We start from the raw sequence: 23,179 nt of genomic DNA, 5'->3' as shown, positions 1-23,179 counted from the left end.
TATATATATATTTATTATATATATATATAAATTATATATATATATATATTTATATATATATATATATATATATATATATATATATATATATATATATATATACGTATATACAATCATATATAAGTAGATAGGACAATAGACGTTTTTTGAAAGATTAGGAATTTTTGAAACCGGTTATAAAATAAACAGCCAATGACTTTCCGATAATTTCTTAGTAAACATTTGTTAAAATAAATTTTATAATTTACACGAAAATTTGTTGGAAGACAGAGTTACGAAGATAGAATTCTGTCATTTAGATTAGGTAGGAGAGAAAAAATCTGGCGGAGAGAAAATTGAAGAAGTGGATTGGCTAGGAATTATTTTGGGAGAAGAGGAAAGAAGAAGAAAGAATGGGACAAGAGAAAGGACGGCACCTTAGAATGAATTTTTAAAGAGCTAAGTTGTCAAAGTGAAAATAAGATATATACAATTACTATTCCATCCATTTCCATCAGCTTATTTTTATACCCATTTTCGAATACGTGTGATCGAGTCTGTTGTAAAATTTGTAGATAAGCCTGACTCGGATACTATGACGACAACAAATATGATCTGCTTTTGCTACTCCGTTGCTGCTCCATGTAAGGGTCCTGTTACACGAGCGCTAATGTCGTCGCGTAAGCAGGACCGCGTTAGTGTTGCTGTCAGCCCAACCGGACAATGGCACTATATGACAAGTTATACGTAGTGCTAAAAACTCGGGTAAAGTGATCGCGTGAGCGCAACTACAGTCACGTATAACTTTGAAATTATGCGCCCTGTTGTCCGCGTCATCAACGCAACGGTATTGGCGCTCGTATAGTTAGTATATATATGGCGTGTGACTCTCTATTCTACTCTATTATACTTGATGTTTTCGCTTGTGCATACTAATATTTGTATTACGAAGACTACTGATTTAGTGCTAGTCGCTGCCATAATACAATATAAGATGCATAGACGGGAGATTTGGTGGTTGTGGGTACATACTTCAGTGACTGGAAGCTTGCTTGCTTTTATCTAAATAACAAGCACGCACATCATGAACCAAAAGTATACTTCAATAAACCAACGTGGTGCTTTTAACCCAAAATTTATAGGCATAGCAATTGATAAGAAGCTGTTATTCATATAATACCTAGTAAGTATTGGTGCTCAAATAAATACTCGAAATAACATCATCCATAAATTATCCGGAACGTTCTGGGGAATAAATACCACTACTCTATTAGGTTGCTGAATACTACGCTCCAGTATTGCTCAATAAGCTCAATCAAACCATGGAGATGGTTATACATCAGTGGATGTATAAAAAGTACTCCTACTCCATCGCTCCCTATTTTCAGGCATATTATACTACCAGACATCCATAGACAAAAAAGTCTTAGTTCTCAAGGGGATATAGAAACATAATTGCAAACCCGCATTTACCGATACATATAGATGTCTTAAATATCGCTCTGAAGCGGCTTAAATTTAGATCGACTCTACTTCTTATAGCAAGCCAACTACACAGGGAAGGTTTCAGTGCCCACGACGCAAAATGAAAGAAATACTGGGAAAGTCCCACTATTAGCCTCGCTACACATAACAATCAACTCCAATGAGCATATACAGGTATGGAATTAACCTGCTTTAAATGTACTCTAAAGTATATGTGCCACTATTCAAATGGGGACAGCAAAATCATGTGACTGCGGAAAACCTCGCTAAACCATAAGCACATTGTGATGGAACGTTCCCAGACGGCATACTCTATTAGCATGGTCGACTTCTTCCATGCCACAGATGCACTGGAATCGATTAATGATCTCCAGACAAAACTATAATTACAAATAACACTCGTTTCAGTCTCTGCGGTAATATTTTACATATCGAACAAATATGTTTTGATGTATATTTGTTTATATATATATATATATATATATATATATATATATATATATATATATATATATATGTTTTTATAGTATGTTATAATCAATTTTAATTATTATATTGACAGCGTACGCCTTACGCTAAATAAATAAATTGACTACAAAACGGAAACTCGACAATATATAGACAGATCCAGAAAATGATAAAAAAACACCTTTACTTTAAAGAATTTCCTTTTTCTGAGTATTTCAACTTGCTACTATTCCAAGCTGTTTTATTTTTATGAATAAATAATTAAAAACTTCCTACACCGTTAGTCAAAATTTTAATTGCAACTTGTTGCTGAACCGACTTAAGTTTTTAATTTGTACCTCGGCGGAGGTAATTTGGAACTAATGTAAAATTTTAATAGATCACTTGAATATTTCTAGAATGGAATATTATTTTGTTTTAATAATGGTGTCCGAAAAAATGGGTATATATTTAAAGATTCAATTTCATTTGAGATGGAAGTTGAACTAATATTCTTCTAAGATGCATTGTTCATTACAGAAGATATGTCATAATTTTGCAAAATGGGTAATACATTATATATTCTAATCAACTACCTTTTTTCTTTTCCCTTTACCTTTTTTCTACAATATTCATGAGTCTTTAAAACAAAATGATTTTAAATTGCATAAGGAATTATTATCATTACAATATTGATATTGTTATGGGATATAATTTTAAGCATTTTATTCTGGGAACAGCCATTGAGATTTGTTATTAAGCCATTAAGATTGTGTATTTTCTAATTTGTTTAAAGATCTACATCTACATTATCTTAATTTTCAACTGCAAAATAATGAAAATCCAGAATTCGATTAACCTTTAGCCCGTCTCCTATTCCACCAGCACCCATGAGTCCACGCAAGGTGTGAGATACAGTTCTCGGTGCTGGTCACGGGTTCGCTGGCCCGGGGGCATTTAATGCCTTGTTTCCCAGCAGGCCCAATACTAATTGGGCATCGCGGGACCCCATACCGCGTCCCATACGAGAGAAATATATTTATAATTGAACATCTTTTCGGCTCTCTTCGATATACAGGATGTTCTACGAAGGAAAGGTCACAAAATTTCGTAATATTAGATAGTCAGCACAATAAATGGTATTCGCTCAAATATACGTTATGTAAATTGTGGCGCAACTGTAAGATCTTTGAATAATTACGTGTTTGATGGGTCTATTGACGTATTTCCGGCATTGTAAAATAGTACAATACTATATTTTGCGTTATAGAATGATACAAACAATAAATTTATAAAGTAGTAATTTTATGTTTTATAATATCTTGTGGGCAGCATATGGAGCTCTTAAAAACGTATTTAAAAACGATAACATACCGATTATTCTGAAGTCTGAAAAGTCTGAAAAGTCTTCGATCAGTGTGTTCTGCCAGTAATAACCTACGGTGGGAAAACACTGTCCCTAGCAAAAAGCAATGCTTATGCTTAAAAGTCGCACTCAATCTTTTAAGAGCGTTCAATGGTAGGAGCAACATTAAAAGACAAGATCATCAACGAAGGCCTACAAAACAGAACCAAAGTTACAAATACTGTGAAGAGAGCTTGCAGAATGAAATAAAAGTTGGCTGGCAATGTGGCAAAGATAAAGGATAGAAGGTGGTCAAGTTAACCGAATGAGGAACAAGAAAAGATTTTTTTGTGTTTTTGTGTTTGTATACTGCTATCTTGTCACAAATGATCAATTATCAGTTATTTTCTGACCTAACTTAATAAACAGCAAATCTAAGTGCTTTCCCTACGGCTTACTCTTATTTTATCTATTAACTAATGTACTACAACTAACATGCAAGAACATCACAGCTTTATACTCTGCTTTCTACACTAAACTGTTACACATTTATAATAACTCAAATGGTTTTGTCCTTACGAGTCTACTCTTTAATTCAGTATTGTCAAGAAGCTGAATTGCCTCGACATTCACATAACTATGCGGCCTCTGCTCGTGACTTGCTGCTGTTCTCTTGATTACTTCGGTCACAGTTTCCATACCCAGATCCTGGTGGAGATTGCTGTCACGGATATACCAAGGAGCATCAACAATGTTCCCTAGTATTGTGTTTTGAAATCTCTATATAATATGTAGATTACTAGCTTTGGTACAGTCCCAGAGTTGGCACCCATATATCCCTACTGGCCTCAGCACTTGCTTGTAAAGTAAACGGATAATTTATTATGAATGGATAATGTTGAATTTTTTCCAATCAGCTAATAGAATTTCTTATATCTAATATCAAGCTCTTTTCTTTTTGACACGGAATTTCCAGAGTAACCTCGCATCTAGGGTGATTTATTCTAATTGGAAAAATTTTCTATTATTTTATTTGTACAGTTATTGTGTGCAGATTTAGTCTCATTTAATTTTATTCGTCATTTACTGATAGTTGCAAATTATCAGTGGCTTCTTCACTAGTGTCTCCTATCGTTAGTATGGCTATATCATCCGCGAATGTGGCAATAGTGTTTTGTTCTAGCTCTGGAATATCACACGTATACAATAGGTACAGGACCGGACCTAATACACTCTCTTGTGGTACGCCAGGTTTGATCTCCCTTAAATCGGTGTACACTTCTTCTTGTTTTACTCTGAAATATCTATTCGCAATGTATGAGTCTAAGATTTCTGAATACTTTTTAGGCATAAACGTTCTTAGTTTATAGTTTAAACCCTCATGCCAGACTTTATCAAACGCCTGTGCTACGTCCAAGAAGATTGTAGAGTAGACTTTCTCTTCTTCTAATGTTTTTTCTATTATATTCGTTATTCTGTGAACTTGATCTATAGTGGAATGTTTATTTCTGAATTCAAATTGATGATTTGGTATAAGATTTTTTCTTTCTATTATTGGTTTAAATTTTTTCAATAGAAGTTTTTCAAATAGTTTTGACATCACCAGAAGGAGTGATATTGGTAGATAGGATGTCACTTCATTAGGAGGTTTACCTGGTTTGGCGATCATAATGGCTTCAGACTTTCCAGAGTCTGAGAATATATCTCAATCTAAAAGCACCATTTATTTGGTATGTCGGCTTAACTATGGTTTTTCTTGGTAGATTTTTTAATACTTCTTATGTTATGACATCATATCCTGTAACTTTCTTAGGATTTCTATTCTCTTTTATCTCTGTTGATACTTCTCTAAATTATGTCAACGTTATTCTTTCTTCGGTTTAGAATGGTTCTTCCTATCTCAGTTCTTTACCATCATTGTCGTTGGGTTTGGGCGTGCTTTCTAAATTATCTACAAATCGTTATGCTCTCTGTTCGTTACTTCTAGCCCAGTTGCCGTTTTCCAACCTGATAGGAGAAGATATCTCCCTTTTTATTTTTTGTGCAGCATTATTGAGACTAGTGCTCTGTATTGCTGCCATTTTTTTTTAACATTCTTTTTTCTACTATGAGTGCTCTGATTTCTTTTGGATAGTTGTTCCCTTATGTTCTAGAAGAGAACAAGAACAGATAAACAAAACAAAAGAAGACCACCTACACGACGGCAAGATGGTCTGAGAAAAATGACGATAAATTGATGATAAATATGTTTATATATGTTAATAAGCATTTGCAATATCCCTTAGTACTTGATTCGGGAAAGCGTGAATAATTTTGATGGATATGGCACTGGCACATCATCAGAGCTATATATATGCCACATGTCCATACGTACTTTAGTACTTGTTTATACATCAAAAGCTTATTATGTATTGACAGCTCTGAATTTCTTCCAAAGAGCCAATACAGTTTTTTATGTTTGATGTTCTTCTTCTTCTTTTAGTACCGTCTCCACTAATGAAGGTTGGCTATAACCATTGCAAATTCGTCTCTATCTTCTGCTTTTCTTAAGAGCGTCTGTGTATTTAACTCGGTCCAGTCGCGAATGTTTTTTAGCCAGGATATTTGTCGTACCTTTTTTCTTCGATTTTACCCTTCATAATCGGCTGCAACAACTCGTACTTATCATTCCTAAGTATGTGCCCCAAATATGCTGTCTTTCGCCTTTTAATGGTGGTCAAAAGTTCTTTGTTTCTCCCCATTTTGTGCAACATCATTTCGTTCCTAATATGATCGGTCCATGGTATCTTCAAAATTACCTATCCTAAAAAGCCACATCGCAAAAGCTTCCAGTTTTTTTATTAAGTCAACATTAACAGTCCATTCTTTGACAGCATAAAGAAGAATAGTGTGGATATGACACCATTTTACCATCTGATATCGGATATTCAGATTGAGTATTTGGTTTCTCAGAAATTTCCTCATCTTCAAAAAAACTGCTCTTGATTGCTCTATTTTTGAGCGAATTTCTGATTTCGAATTCAGATCTTCCGTAATCCATACTCCTAAGTATTTCATTTTGTCCACTTGCTCAATATCTTCATTTTTTATCTGGATCCTTATAATGACTTTGTTCCTTATACTGGTAACCATGGTTTTTGTTTTCTTTATGTTTATTGTTAAACCCAACTGTTCCCCAGTATCACAAATTGTGTTTAGTAACGTCTGCAGGTCTGTCTCACTTTCAGCGATAATGACTGTATCGTCAGCATAACGGATGTTTTTTATATTTTCACCATTTATCTTGATCCCTTCTGTACAATTTTTCAAGTGCTTAATAATGAAATAACTCTTCGGAATATATATTAAATAGTAATGGTGAAAGTACACAGCCCTGTCTCACTCCTGTACTTATCTGTTGCGCATCCGTGCTATTTCCATCTAATGTTAACACAGCCTGTTGGTTCCAATAGCGATTTCTCACTATGTTAATGTCATGTTTGTCGAGTCCTTTTCTCTTTAGACATTCCATGAGAATGTTATGTTTAACTTTGTCGAAAGCATTCTCATAGTCTATAAACGCAACGAAAAGATCTTTTCCGAAGCCGTTTGATATTCAGTTTTGTTTTTTTTTGTTGATGTGTTCTTTTCATCATAATGATTTTACAAACAGTCATAGTAAATGATTTTACTAAATAATTTTCTTCTACATTAGTCGGATATATAATATTTTGAGCTGGGCTCGGTTGATAAATTTTATTAAAAAAATTTGTTATCCAATCTCCTTCTATTATTAACCTTATGGTTGGTTTATAGGTATTATTTAACTTTCGGATTTGACTCCAAATGGTTTTAATATTTTGTGTTTCTATTTATAGAGACACAAACTTCCTTTTACTTTGTTTTATTATCCTTTTAGTAATAGCTGTACATTAATTATAGTTAACGTAATTTTCAATTGTTCCTTGCTTTTTATACTCTTTAAGTGCTAATTGCTGATTATTGATTGCCCTACTACACTCTGAATTCTACCAATTCTTATTAAATTTTGAATAAAACGATTTTTTCTTTTCTGGAACAGTAATCCTAATATATTTTTTTTTAAGTATGATCGTCATTGTTATTTATATTGATTTCAGCATATTTTTCCATAAGAGAAGAAAAAAGCGTCCAATTTGGATTTTCTATATTCAATTTTTTTGTAGGATAATTAATATGATTATTGTTATAATTCAAATTTCCTCTTAGTAAAATTACATAATGATTTAAACCTAATGTCGTATTATCCATATTCTAGTCAATTACATGAGCAATATCGGCTGTAAAATGGGTAATATAATATTGCCGACTTATTCATACTTCTCGGTATATAAATATTTTAAAGCAGTACAAATTGATTTTGACCAAGTTTGAAGTTTTTTCTACTAGGGCCTCCTCTACGTCTTTGGCTATTGGGGTCCCTGCAGCTTTATATACTTTTATATTAAGTTAAAATAAATGAATTTGGTCACAAACCTTATGCTTTAGTAAAATTGTTGCAATACCATTACTTAAATTTATTTTTCCTGTAATTTGATTCAATAGGTAATACATTGTATTTGAATGGGTAGGTACTATCTAGTTATTTTTATTTTGCTATTCATAAATGTTCGTTATAAAACATATTTAACCCATTTTTGTCCATACCCGTATACGATAATCAGCTTAAAAGACTCTACTTAATGTTAAAGGCCATTTAGACTATAAAATGTTCTATTTACATCGCTTCTAGAAAAAATATTTACTGCCGAGCTACCTGAATTAGATACAAACCTCCTTTTATACCATTCATAAAAAAACATCAGTTTTATTACTATTTAGAATGATTGGTCATTAAATTGGATCTTACAGCAAGTACATAATATGTCTACTTGGACTAAAAAAATACTAACGTTTAGGCACCCAGATCTTCTGTTCGCTATTTAGTCGTTTGTTGCTTTATCCCTTTTTTGCCGTCGCTAGACAAATTAACTTTTAGGTAGTCCAACTTTGGATATTGTTAAACTGTTTGCTTTCCAATTGCCAATTCAGATAGCTTTTGAAACTACGATATTTTTTGAAATTAGCATATCATGCTATAGGGCAGTTGTGTAATCGGTACAGTATACTCTGAATGTCGTTTTTATTTTCTCTTATAATTATTTCATCATCGGAAATAATTTTCATAATAAAAATGAGTTGGTTGTTGGACAATTGGTTCTATAATTTTACTCTTATTACCGCATTTACTTTGTTATCCTTTTCTTTTTATTGCCTTTTAATTCTCTTCTTCTAAATCTGTTATTTTGTTAATTTTTTTTTATTATACTTTTTATTATTTAACTGGTGTATTTTGATTTTTTAGTTTTTTGAATCTCAACTTATTATCTGAGATCTCAGTTCTTCTATCTGCTGTTATTTATGGTGTTTCTTATGTCCATTTTGGTCGAATTGTTAATAAGTTTTTGAGAAATCATCTGGTCTTAGTTTATACTGGTGATTTCCACCAGTCCTTTTATTTTATTACTTTGATCTCTTATTTTTCTTCTTCATGTGCCATCTCCTCTAAGAAGGTGGGCAACCATCATGGCAATTCGCACTTTCGATTCCGCTGCTCTAAAGAGATCAGCAGAAGTGCAGTTAAACCAAGCTCTCAAATTGTTTAATCAGGAGATGCGTCTTCTTCCGCGACTCCTTCTACCCTGCATTCTTCCTTGTATTATTAATTGCAGCAAGTTATAATGCTCGCCCCTCATGACATGTCCCAGATATTGCAGTTTTCTGACTTTAATTGTATTTAAAACCTCTTTATCTTTTCCTATTCTTCTCAACACCTCGACATTCGTGACTCTATCCACTTAACTTATTCTTAATATCCTTCTTAGGCCCATAACTCGAAGGCTTCTAATCTGTCCGAAACATCTTTCTTTAATGTACAAGCCTCCAACCCATAAAATAATACGGAGAACACGTAGCATCTCAGAAGTCTTATCTTTAAAGAAATTGAAATGTCCCTGCTGCAAAGTACTTTTTTCAGTAGGTTGAAAGAATTTCTTGCCTGTCCTATTCTTGCCTTAATCTCTTCTGTGTACTCATTATTTTCGTTAATTATTGTACCCAGATATTTATATTTTTCAACTTTTTTAATTTGTTCTCCATATATTGTTATGTTTTCTTGGCGCTGTTGGGCTTTTGTAATTACCATAAATTGTGTCTTTTTTGTGTTTAGAGACAGTCCGTTTTCTTCACTGACTTCTACCACTCTTTGATCTCTTATAAATCTACATAAATATCTTTGTTGACAATAAAATAACAATTGCAATATCTTTGTAAATGTCTCCCAGTGCTCTTTGTTTTTCTTACTAATTCGTAGCTCTAATAACAAATATCCTTTACATTCATTTTACATTAGTACATTGAATTACTTTAAATTAAAATAGCCCACGGATTGTTCAAAATTTGATCCTAAAAAATCATGCAAATTTCTTTTTTTAAAAATTTGATATATGGAAATGAGATTTTAATGCCCCTGTTTATTATTTTACCATTGTGTTTTTAAACCTTTATTAGTAGTACTAATTTTGTAATTTTTAAGTGGATGTAATTAACAAGTGGATTTATGAATAAAATAAGAATTTTATTATGATAGCGCGCAGCAGTTGCCGCCTCCCTTCCAGCACTTTAGACATACATACTATTATTTAAAGAAATGTGCAGAAGATGCATAATATAGCAATAATAATTTGTAAATAGATAAATACTTAACTACTAAATAGATAACTATAACGTCCATATATTATTCTAATGTATATTCTAATATCCCATCCTAATATCCTAATTTAAACGTCCTTTATCCTAATTTAACAACCATGATTCAACGGCCAGAAGATGTTATCCTAATATCCTAATTTAAACGTCCATTTAATTAAAATAATGTCATAATGTAAATAAACAATATCTTTAATGTCCAATGTCGCACACACTTCATGTTCTATAGATAACATTGCTAAAGCAGAAAGTCTATCTTGCTTCGTGAAGGATTGCAAATAGTTTTTAATAATCTTAAGTTTTTACTGTTATTAAATCCTCCGTCTCTCTCCGCAGGAATATTCAATTGTTTGGTACTTTTTTCTATGGTTTGGATTTCGCTTGAAGTTGAAGGTCCTAAATTTATATCCGAGTCTTCTATATTTTTATGTATGTTTTTCATTAAACCCCAAAAAAAAGTTTTTTTTCTCCTCAGTTTTTGCCTCTTTTATTTTTCTATATTGAAAGCCTGAAAGTCGTTTTCTTTTTCTTTCGGACATTTTAAAATTATCACTTAAGAACGAAGCCGGGCGAATTTAACAAAATAAATCCAAAAACACTTCAAATAAGTTGTCCAAATAATGTTTGTCAAAATAATATGTAGCCGTAACGCGTATATGAATAAAATTGCTCTGATCTCGACGTTACTTCGAAATACAGTACCTACTGTGCAAACGAAACGGGTACACTACTATATTTTACAAACAAAATCGTTTATCAAAGGCGTGTCTAAATTCATCGAATTCTCAACTAAGACTGAACATAAGACATAATAACCCATCTATAAACATAACCGTAGGAACAATATTATAACAGAAACTTTACAATCACTTGACTAAATTCTTGTAAAGTATCTACGTGTGAAATCCCAAATAACTGAAGTCCGAAAGCCGCCAGCCGCTTTGAATTAAAAAGTATTCCAGAAACTGCTTTATGACTATACCTGCAAAAGGGCGGCAGTTCATACAATAATTAATATTTTCTGACATTTTTTTTAGATTAGGATGAAAAAAAAAGTATACATGATAAATGAAACGCATTTGACTATTAGCACGTACTGAATAATTATTATTGTTTGGAATATTAGAGTTCACAGAATTATCTGAATCATTACTATCTAATTATTTGAGTTTATTTTCGTTTTAAAAAAGTATTATCATCAGTGGACTGCTGTTGGCCGCCCGTGTGCGATGCACACTTGGCACACATGGTAGCGGCGGCCCTGATAATTTTATTATGATAGCGCGCAGCAGTAAGTGTGCCTTTAGAAAAATGATACCAGAATATAGGTATAAGCACGAAGCCTCATAAATAAGTGCCAAATCTAATTACAACTTTTTTTATTGGTCTACAGTATGATTTTTCATGTTAACATTTTGTTGCAGAATCTCTGATGGGGTCGGCGTCAGAGGATGAAGAAGATGACGACAACAGTACGGCATCGTCAGTACTAAAACATCATTCATCAATACATGGTTCCCTTCCTACTGCGCCCGGTGAAACGAATAATAACTCTCTTCCCTCCGATATCAGTAGTTCAATAGGACAGGTAAAATATACTTTTTATGTCTTTTGTATAGATTTATACAAGATATAAATTTTGTTGTGTATTGTAATTTCTTTTTGCTACTATCTTTCCATTTAATTCATCTAAATTGTTAACAAGTACAGCGTCACTTATAGTAAAGTTTCCTAGTGCATAGTTTAGAAAGACCAATTTTAGTCATCGGTTAAGTAACTCTTGGCTTTAAAAAAGTATAGCCAAGATGTCCTATTTATTGTGATATAATAATATATCTCCGCACAATAAGTAAACCACATCGCAGATACGCCACGGAACGAATGCTGAACTTTATGTCGTTTCGCTGTACAGAGAATCACAATATCATAATTATCACCATTCTCAGCATAATCTACCGATTAAGGTACAGCCACTTTTACATAGTCGTTCTTTATTTCTACCTACGATTATAATCATCATCATCATGTTTCATCAGCCCTAGTTTAATATGTAACGGAGGTAATATTATTTTCTCTCGGTCGACCAATTCTTCGTTAACTACATTAGCTTCTCCTTGAATTAAAGCATCTCTGGGATGCCATTTTCTTCTACTCCAGTGTTGGTCCTTAGCCCTGCTATCCCAAAGACACAGGAAACAAGGATATTTTGTATAGCCACCTTGTTGTCCCAGGAGAAAGTTCATCTTAAAATCAACACAGATCGCCCACTGATGTTGGTCATACTTGATGTTTTTTAGCACCAGCGAAACTGTTTTATATTCTTCTTTCATTTTTGTAGAATGCCCAATTGGTATACTTTCATATTTGTTGCCATTATTTAAAAGGATACAGTTTAAACTTCGTTTGGGACTGTCGATAAAAAGACGCCAGTGATCTGGTGTATATTCTGATACACCCATTTTGTCTAACAGTCCTTTAATATTACTACAAAAAACCATATTATTTTGCTGAGAAAAAAAAGGCAAAAGATCTTTTTCTCTATTACGGTAGTATGTAATTTAGGTGTCTGGGTGAAGAAGATTCTTTTGCTTTAGTCTGGAGGCAAGCAACTCGGAAGAATCCTTTGGAAGGTTCAAATCTCTGATAAGATCACTTAGCTCTTCCTGAGTAAAGAGTTCAGGACGTGTTGACTCCTCTTTAATATCACTATCGTCTTCCTCAAATCTATTAGTCTGTAGTTCGTCAGATAACGTTTCGACATTATCCTCTGGTAACGTAGGTAGACAGCTAAATATTGGAATGGGTATCTGTTCAAGCTGATGTGGAATTGGTCTTATTGCTGAATCTAGGTTTGGATATGTTCACGTATGTCGATTGTTACGATTAATGCCCTTTATATTCACAAGACAGAAATAGCAATCGTTAAAATGATTTTTTGGTTCCCTCCATACCATTGGTACACCAAACTTTAAACATTTTCGTTGTCCTTTCGTCCACTGTCGCAAGTTTTTCAGACAAGTTTTACACACTACATGTGGAGCTCAGGAGTTATCTTGATCTCCTAAATGAACAAGAAAATAGGCTTGATATGCCTTTTTTATAAAATCACAAACTGGTTTTCTACTTTCCTTTACAATGTACTCGCCACATATGTAGCAAAAAACCTCCGGGTTATTCACACAACAACGCCTGCTTGTAGAAGCCACGAGATAACTCTTGCAACGAAACTCAAGTTCAAACTAAATTTTACAATAGAACGCAGTTGACTTTATAAGAATTTATTAAGGCCGTTTCAAAGAAAATACTATTTACTTATCGGACAATAGTTAAAAAGCAATTAGCGCTAATTTCAAGTTATGGGCATTTCCAAAAAGTACACTTTACTTAGAAGTCATTAGTTTGTATTTATGTATTAGAATTTGTTAAGTTGGTTTATAAATATATTGCAGTTATAGTGGTGGAATATACAGAAAATATACACTTGATTTTTTTTTTTTTTTGCAGCAAGACAAATTTTTTTTTTTTTGGGCTGTGTTATTTAATATTCGCTTCTGTGCCATATTGTACTGGCTTGTTTCCCTATAATATCTTTCCACCTTAAATTTGGACGTCTTTTTGGTCTTTTGACACCTCTTCATTGTCTGTCTAATTCATACTATTATTTTACGATATATCTCTGTTATACCTAGCCTGCATCGCTCCATTGACCTCCATTGACTACAGTGACTGAGTTTCACTCAGTCACTGTAGTCAATGTCAATGTCAAGTCACATCTTGTTCTTTAGTGTCACAGCCGTATGTCATGATTGGTAGTATACACTAATTTAATGCTTTTTTCTTAAGGTAAAGTGGTATGCTGGATTTAAATATAACTTAATTTTGTTTTTGTAAAGTTTATTTTTAGGCCAACTTCATTGCTAGTTGCATTTGGGTCGCTTATAAGTTTTTGTAGTTCTACACATTATTAGCAATCAGGACGATGTCGTCTGCAAATATTAGATAGCTGAGTTATTCTTCATCAATGGATAGGCCTTTGTCCTGCCAGTTCATTTTGCTGAATATATTTTCTAGATTTTCAGTAAAGAACTTTGGTGATATTGCATCAGCTTTTGCTTGTCTGTATATATTTGCTAAAGTCTCTATGTACGGTTTGTCAATGCCTTTGGTGATAAACTTTGAACTTTGAACTTTGGTGATATTGCATCAGCTTTTGCTTGTCTGTATATATTTGCTAAAGTCTCTATGTACGGTTTGTCAATGCCTTGGATGCTCAAAGCTTCTATTAGTGCCTTGGAATATATAGAACAAAAAGCCTTCTCGAAATCTATAAAGGTTAATACTAGCAGTATTTTTTTGTGTTTCTTTGATCATATATCATCATAAAATTAAAAATTATAACAAAAGATACCTTAGTTTCAAATTTTAGATTTTAGTACACTTTCATGTTGTACATGTAATTTTTTTTTCTTTTTGAGAGTTAGTTATTTCTTGTTCCTCAACCTATTTATGTTTGTAGCATGAAAGGTACATTGATATATCATCTTATATTGACATCAACTTTATACTTTACAGGATTCAAAAACTGGTCAAGACGATTCAGAAGACCAAAACTCGCTAGATGGAGACCCTGAAACGCGAGATTCCCAAACCGAAAACAAAAGTCCTGACGACAGCAGTGCGGGTTCGAAGCGTCGGGGGCCTAGGACGACGATAAAGGCAAAACAATTAGAAATTTTGAAGACGGCGTTTTCGCAAACGCCGAAGCCCACGCGGCACATACGAGAGCAGCTAGCAAAAGAAACAGGATTGCCAATGAGGGTGATACAAGTATGTATTTTTTGTTTGATAATAGTTCCTTGATAGGGACGTAACATAATGCGGAATAGTTTACTAATTTGTAAGCAAAATGTAAACTTGCAATAGTACCAGCGATTAACGCTAAAAGATTGATGCTAAAACTAGACAATAATAGTTTACCTACTATTGTTTAAAGTATGTCAGATTTCTCTTTCTCTATTAAGAACGAACTCAACATGGTAAGCCAGAGAGGAACAATATGTTTCGGTCATTAAATTAATTTTACTACATTGTAAATTAAATAAATACGAATGCTCAGAGATATTCAAAGAGTTTTACTATAAAACGACTATATCTGTTATCTGTAACTATTATTTATTTCTTAAAATTCAAACCAAATGTTAATAACATAGTATAATGGTCCCAGCATTAATTTCATCCGCGAACAGTATAATATATATATATATATATATATATATATATATATATATATATATATATATATATATGAATATATATATATATATATATATATATATATATATGTATATATATATATATATATATATATATATATATATAATATACAATGTTAGAATATTATAGAATTGGATTCGAAATCCTTCTTAACTAACACTTAGGTACACATAAACACATATAAAATTCAAAATATTAGAAACTACTAAATGCTGTATTTTATTTTATAAAACAAATTGTATGGGTGACACATTATGTTGTTCTATGAACGAAGAGGGCACCGATTTCGGTACATTTTTTCACAAGTGTAATTATTGCCAACGAAGTTTATTATCGAACCAGATATTAGATTTTTTTAGTTTATCATAATTTAAAAATATTACAATGCATGTCACTTAACTTGCGTTGGTCTCCCGTATAATAAATTGACTTTTTGTTTTTGTTGATGTGGTACATTTTTTTGCTATATCCAAGATCTTGTCATCTGATATATTAAATAGGTGACCTGTTGTGTTCGAATGGTATGCTCCTGCGCAAGAATTTTTCTTTGTTTTTCAATTACTTTTGTGTTGCGTTATTTTTTGTTTTAACCACTGCAATGTTTGCCCTATATACAGTCCATTACATACGAGACAAAAAGTTGTTAAATAAGATGATTTTGATTTAGAGCGGTGTCTGGTCTTTAAGCTTCGAGAATAAGCTTAATTATTTCACTAGTTCACTAGTTAAGCCATTTCCGTAAAGTAGCTATATGTAAATATCGGCTCTGTTGGTTTATTATCACATTGCCCGTCATATAAGTCCGAGTTGTAGATTAGTTGCTTGAGAATTTTACTAGGATATCCGTTGTATATCATAGCTAATATGTAAAATTCTGATCTTTGTCGCAACAAGAATGTTATGTTTTTGGCTTTTTGAGTGCTGTAGTTATGCCTAGTAATATTATTGTCTATTTGGTATTTCTTTAGCGCGTTTATTAATGCACATACTTCTGCTTTATCAAGCGGTTTTTCCAAATCTATGAATCCCATATAAAGTGAAATGGCATTCACAAAATTTAAATTCATCAAGTTTAAAAGATATTTGATCATATTCGGATAAAAATCTTACATATGTGCGATTTTATTAATGATCTGATCAGTTCGCCCGGAACATCAAGACGAAGCAGAACGAATCTGACTTGACAATGGCAAGTGTGACCTTGCCGAAACGTCGTCAAAACAATGGTTTTTCTAAAAACTAAAAATATTTAACGCGGAGTCAAACTCGGAAAACAACTGAAACTACATATAGCTCCCGAGGAAATTTCAAATTCAATATATATATATATATATATATATATATATATATATATATATATATATATATATATATAATATAAACATTTTATATCATCACATATTTTAAGAATGAGAGGGAAGTTCTTCTATATAATAAGATGTCTAATTCATTTATCTCTAAAGCTTTTAATCACTCTTTCAGTATTTGTGGGTAGAGATAATTATAGGTTAACCCTGCTTCCAATCTCCGTTAATGAATTTTAAAAGTTATAATTTTTGAAATATTTAGGGAGGATCCGGGATGCAGGTTAGGAATGCAAACCCTTAGGGTACTGTATAATATATTCTTTCATTAATACCACCTTGAAAATGTTACTCCTCCATAGCACGCGTTTTCGAAAAACCTCATCAAGCCTGACAGTAGTATATGGTAACAGATGTATCCACCTTCCTATTAAAATTACCCCTAGGGGTCGAATATAGAAGAACTGTTTCGGAGCATATTACAGATGGGTAAATTCGATGTATACACTAGCTGACAAAAATACTGCTTGTAGATAATATTAAAAAATACTCTAGGAATTAATTTTTAGCATTTTTTTCTTAATACAAGAACGTATAGTCTTGAAATATATTTTTGTTGATTCCATAAATATAAAATAGAATTTAATAATGTGGGACATGCTCTCTCAATTCATTAAGATATTTTTATTCCCTTTATTGATGAATTGGATTTTCAATGATTTTTAAAACGATGATATTATTTATATTATTTAAATTTTCTTATGTCGAATTTAAATGTCACAATGAAAAAAAACTTACAATAAAGTAAAACACTTTTGATGTATTATTGTAAATATTTATAATAAAATTTAAATTATCCAAAAGGATTAAAAATTTCAGAACAACCAACCAGTTCAGCCACCTCAGTTGGATAGTACCTTCTTCCGTAGGACTCTAATGAGCTTGTTTCGATCTGGTATCAGTATGCCCCCTTAAAGTGAAATCCTCTAACATCGACCTCTGTCATATTTTTAACTTTTAAGATCTTCAATATGTAATTTAAGGGTTATTAGACCTTGTTACGTAGCTAGTTTCAATTACTAATAAGATGTTTTCCCTGATGATGGTCTGGTAGGACCGACAATGTTCTGAAATTTTTAATCCTTTTGCATAATGTCAATCTAGTTTAGCCACTAAATTTTTTTAATCTTTTATTATATGAAAGCAAGTCCTGACCTTCAGAGGTGACGTTTACCCATCCGAACTAGGTCAAGATCATACCCGTTGAGAAATAGTACGGTTTTATGTGACTCTCTTACTGGAAGATTCCGAGTACAGTGTGCTCGATGTTAACCTACAACCTAGTTTTTGGCAAATAAACAAGGGGTCTGTGACACTGAGTCTTCTGAGCTATCACTATCTAGTCCAGATCTAAAGAGGTAATACAATCGACTCACTCAAATTATTTTAAAGGCTTAGTAATAAATACTTCTCAAAACCCAAACCATAAACCATAATATATTTTCTTTGACCTGAACAATTTTGTTTTTTGAATGTATTCTAACTAAAAAAATTACAAAATTATCTATATCTCGTATTAATACATTACAAATAGCCCTAATCATCAAACTAAAAACTAGTTTTTGATAAAAATATGGCGATATAATATTTTATAAACTATTATTGTGTACTAGAGAACAAGACAACTCTTTAGACACTATTATGTTACATGCAATCAGGTTTATTAAGTGGAAGGTAAATCTATTTTTTATACTATTCTTCTATAAAGAAGAAGATTTTATAAATGTTTTCGTATATTTTATCTGACCTACTGAATAGCTTAATACTAAATTTGACTGTAATGTATTTAACCTACCTAAAATTTTGGTTTTAAAGAGAGAATTACAAAGAAAAACCACGTAGATTTATTGAAAACATATCTTGCCATATCATATTAGACCAATATTTACTAAAGCAATAGCAGCGTATTGCCAACTTCGAACACATTTATACAGACGGTTCAAAATGTATCAGTGGTGCAATAGGAACAATATTTTACAAGAATTACTCAGCAACAAAAAGAGTCCATTCAGATTGCACATATTTATACCACTAAATTATTGGCAATTAGAAATGCACTTTAGCCCCAACTGCTCTACAAAACATAAGGTAACTTTATCCAACTCATAATTTAATATTCCCAATCAAAAAAATGCTCTTTTAACTTGTTCATATACTAAAATAACACAACAGAACAAAAGCCAGTAAGAAACCTGAAAATGGACGAAGATATGGAATTTAACGGCACTGAAAAATTCAAATACTTCTTCAAATAATTATCAAAGAATGAAACCCCTAAGTAAGAGATAACTATCAGATTAGCACAGACAAGAACATGTATCAAACAAGTGAATGGGATACTATGGGATAGACACATTACCAGAAATACAAAGAAAAAAATATATGGTATATAAACACCTTGGTAGATAGTGTAAAGACTTGGGGCAGAGAATTGGGTAGGAACCAAACGAAACAAGTCCAAAATTTCAGCAACCGAAATAGAGTTCATCGGAAGAAGTTGTAGAGTAACAAGACTAAATCGTATTAGAAATAAGGAGATAAAAAAGAAGAATGGCAGTAGAACAAGACAACTAAGCTACATTTAAGAAAACCGTTTAATTTGGTATGGACACGTGAGAAGAGGAGATCGTACAAGGTGGATATATCAAAGATTTCGGATTGAAGCCCAATAGGAAAGAGAAAAAGAGGCAGATGTCCAAGATCATGGAGATATACATATATATATATATATATATATATATATATATATATATATATATATATATATATATATATATATATATATTTATATATACTGAAATACCGATAAATGTATAGGTAAGTTGATCAAATTTCAGTTGAAGCCGTCTAAAAACCCTATAGTCACTATTGTGACGAAATTCCTACACTGGATATTACAACGAGTTAACGCTATAAAATGTCAACGGATTGGGAAACCGAATGGCAATTAATACTACCAAGAAAAAAACAAGTGACGAAATCAGTTTAAATCGATTATGATTAGATAGGACACACCAAGTTTATACATTTAAACCTTATTATCCACCACAATGCATACTAACAGTCTGTCTAGAATATCAAGACGAATGAACTAACTACAACCTTTCAGCAAACATCCCCATCGCACTCAACATAGAATATTAACGTTCATAGTTTTTTTAAATCGACTAATAATTTATATATTAAATAAAATCATATTCAATTTAGTTTAGTACTGTAATAAAATCGTATCTAAACTTTAGAAATCCCGGTAATGACCTTGGTATCTACTAAATAAAACAAGAAGAAAATATTTTAAATTTAAAAACTAAAAACGAAAGATTAACCGGTATTTACAACATTTTTTATGGTGAGTATATAAAACCGCAAAAGACCATCAAAATTATTTTAGTCACATGTGACGAAAACGGTTTTATCGCGTTTATAATCCAATGGTACTAAATAAAATAAATTCTGTTGATTAATTGCTGTTTTTATTCCTACTAATTAATTATATAAACACTTGTTTAATTATTTGTAATTTATTGTTGTCCGTTTGTTTACCAACTATATCATAATATTTTAGTATAAACCAACAATTACTTATCTTTTCATTGACGTGTTTGTACTATTTGAAATTAACTTTTTTTATATTCAAAGATTTATTGAATAATATACTTTCGACTATCTTCTTCTTCTTTAAGTGCCTTGTGCTTCAAAAAAAATAACGACCACGTTTTGCTTCTATTTTTCCCTTAATAATTACATATAATAATTCATATTTATATTTCTCATCAAGTGGGGCAAATTATTCCAATTTTCTGCTCTTTATGGTATTCAGAAATTTTCTTTCTTTGTTTAAAAGCTGTAAAACTGCTTCATTTGTCATTAGTACGCCCACATCTCGAAATCCCCAATTCTTTTACATATTGTTTCAATGAAAGTCCACGCTTCCGTCTCACATAGCAGAATGCCTGAAGACATAACGTAATAACCGCATAATTAGCGTTCTGTTGGTTAATACCTTTTGCATCTTTTTAAATGATGTTCTGGGTTGTTCTATTCTACTTTTATTTTCTTTGGAATATCTTATATATTTCATTATAAAAAGACTACAACACAGAGGTGTGATAAAAAAAAAGACGAACTGTTGAAACGACTTTAACAAAAGATTGCGCGAACTACAGATTGTATACCTACAGGTATATACATTATATATTTTTCTCTTCTTGTGGTGCCTATCCGTTTCGGATGTTGGAGATCATCAAGGCAATATGTACTTTGCAAATGGCTTATCTGAAAAAATTTGTGGTTGTTGTGATGATGTGCTTGGATTCTTCAGCCTAGAAATTCTTCGCCTTTTTTGCCTCGTTTTTCTTCTACTTTCCTCAGTAAAATTAGTTGCAGCAATCCGTATCTTTCGTTGTTCCTGATGACTTTCACGCTCACACTACATGGAGTAGTAAACGGAGTTCCATGCGTGTTTCTTGTTAGCTGTTGCAGACACTGGCTCTCTTCAATATATAATTTTAAAGTCTATACGATATTTTAACTTGATATAACAGCTATTTAGCGCTTTTAAGTTTGTTTTTATTTACTAAACAGCTCTAATAATGAAATCGGAGGCTTTCACTAACAGAGTCAAAATTAACTCTTCCAGATTTACACTGAATCTTTTTTGATGCTGGTCCTACTGATAATGGATCCACATAAGGTTATTTTAAAAAATACGTTACACAACCAGAAGGCGAAGAGATAATTGTAATGATGTTTTACTAGTATCCGCAGGAAATAAGTTTTAGAATAAAGACAATTGGTAATGATCGAACGAAGCTAAAGAAAAAATAAATAAGGTGGCCATCTTTGAAATTGTAAGGTAGCCAAAAAGAAACGAAAGTAGCAGTAGCAAAAGTTAAGGCAGAATCGTATACAAATATATACGAATAACTTGATATTAGTAGAATTAAGTAAAGGTATATAAAAAACCAAATATAGAGCACAGGAAGCAAAAGATTTTAATCAGATTAGATTATCCGAAATGAAAATAACAAAATACTTATCCATCGACATCTAAACGATGTCGATGGAAAAATACTTTCACGGTTTATTAAACAAAAAATTCAACCAAAAACCAAATGAACTAAGGAAGACAGTAACAGGTATGTTCACCAAAATTACAAATGTAAATATTGCTCAAGTACTTAAAAAAAACGAAGGTTTAATCAGTTACACCAGACGATACCACTGAAAAAGTGTAGACAGCTTTATGAGAGATAGGAAGAAGATGGCTAAAAGGTTTATTTAATAGAACTATGAAACAACTGCGAGATGTATGGAGATGTAGTACAGATTAGTCCTGTTTACAAAAACAAATGAGAACCTCAAGAAACTGAATTATATAAAAATTAGAATGGATTTGTACAAGGCATATCAACAACAGATACAATTTTCATTATAAGGCAGCAGGTGGAAAAATATTGGAATAAAGATACAAACGCTTATATGACATATATTAATCTTGATAAAACATATGATAGAATTACTACTTGAGAGGTTCTGTGGTGGGCTTTCGATGAGAAATGAGTCCTCGGCGAGTATGTGAAGATTGTAAAAGTTCTAATATGAAGGATTAACAGCTTGTGTTAGGACAGGTGTGAGAAAGACTGGAAAATTATGCATTTGGTATTATCTTGCAATAAAAAACTTAATCTAATGAGAACACTGTTCGATACTGGGGCTTTGATTGCTCTATTTTGCTGATAGTCTACAGAACTTTAATTTGATCAAAACGTGATTATGGATCAATAGCTTACGCATCTTTATGCCCGTATTGTTAAAACAACAAGACATTATACATAATACAGCAATTAGATTCCATTAGACAGCAGGAAGCATTCCGAGCATCACCTGTAGAAAGCTATTATAGTGAAAGGGGGAGCTATTACTACATTATTGCCGAATTTCCTTAATAGTATCACACGTAACATTAATAGCTGTTTAACATAAACAAACTTTAATTTGATAACAGATTCACTAACAAATATATTATAACAAATAATCTTTTTACCAATAGTAACATCCACAAACCCTACTATAAGCGAATACAATCTTAGTTAAAAAGTCTAGATATCGAGCTCCCAATATGGATATGGATACGTTCTCAATCAATATTATAACCCATACATTGGATATATATTCATATCCATGGATAATTATTACTCCAAATATAAATACTAGTCTAACCCAATTTGATAAACATTATTAATGATGCCAACATAAAGTATCATCTTAGTTTAATTATCAGACAGCATTATAAAAATTATTGCAAACTCTTCACAGATGCATTAAAGTATGACAGAACAGTAGGTTCTGTACTAGTAACATCTATCAGTTTCGCCTTCTCCCTTATTTCACGATTTTTTCAGCTGAGCTCTACGCAGTGCTCAAAGCTATCCAGCAAATTAATTCTAATAATATTACAACTTATGTAATCCTAACTGACCCACTAAAGAGGCCCGTCAAACCTTAACACAGATCCAGG

The 23,179-nt window shown here is 32.1% G+C and overlaps 1 protein-coding gene across 1 annotated transcript in view; it reads left to right on the top strand.

Moving 5' to 3' along the window:
• Positions 1 to 23,179, top strand: part of Lim1 (LIM homeobox 1) — a 207,571-nt gene that overhangs the window by 144,081 nt on the left and 40,311 nt on the right. The window contains exons 4-5 of the mRNA XM_072522896.1: positions 11,446 to 11,609; positions 14,594 to 14,848. Coding sequence (XP_072378997.1) covers positions 11,446 to 11,609; positions 14,594 to 14,848 — 419 coding nt within the window. The remainder of the gene's footprint in view (positions 1 to 11,445; positions 11,610 to 14,593; positions 14,849 to 23,179) is intronic.

Source organism: Diabrotica undecimpunctata, chromosome 2 (assembly GCF_040954645.1).
Source record: "Diabrotica undecimpunctata isolate CICGRU chromosome 2, icDiaUnde3, whole genome shotgun sequence".
Lineage (NCBI taxonomy): Eukaryota > Metazoa > Arthropoda > Insecta > Coleoptera > Chrysomelidae > Diabrotica > Diabrotica undecimpunctata.
Note: the sequence above shows the minus strand (reverse complement) of the source record. Positions and strands in the feature narration are given on the sequence as shown.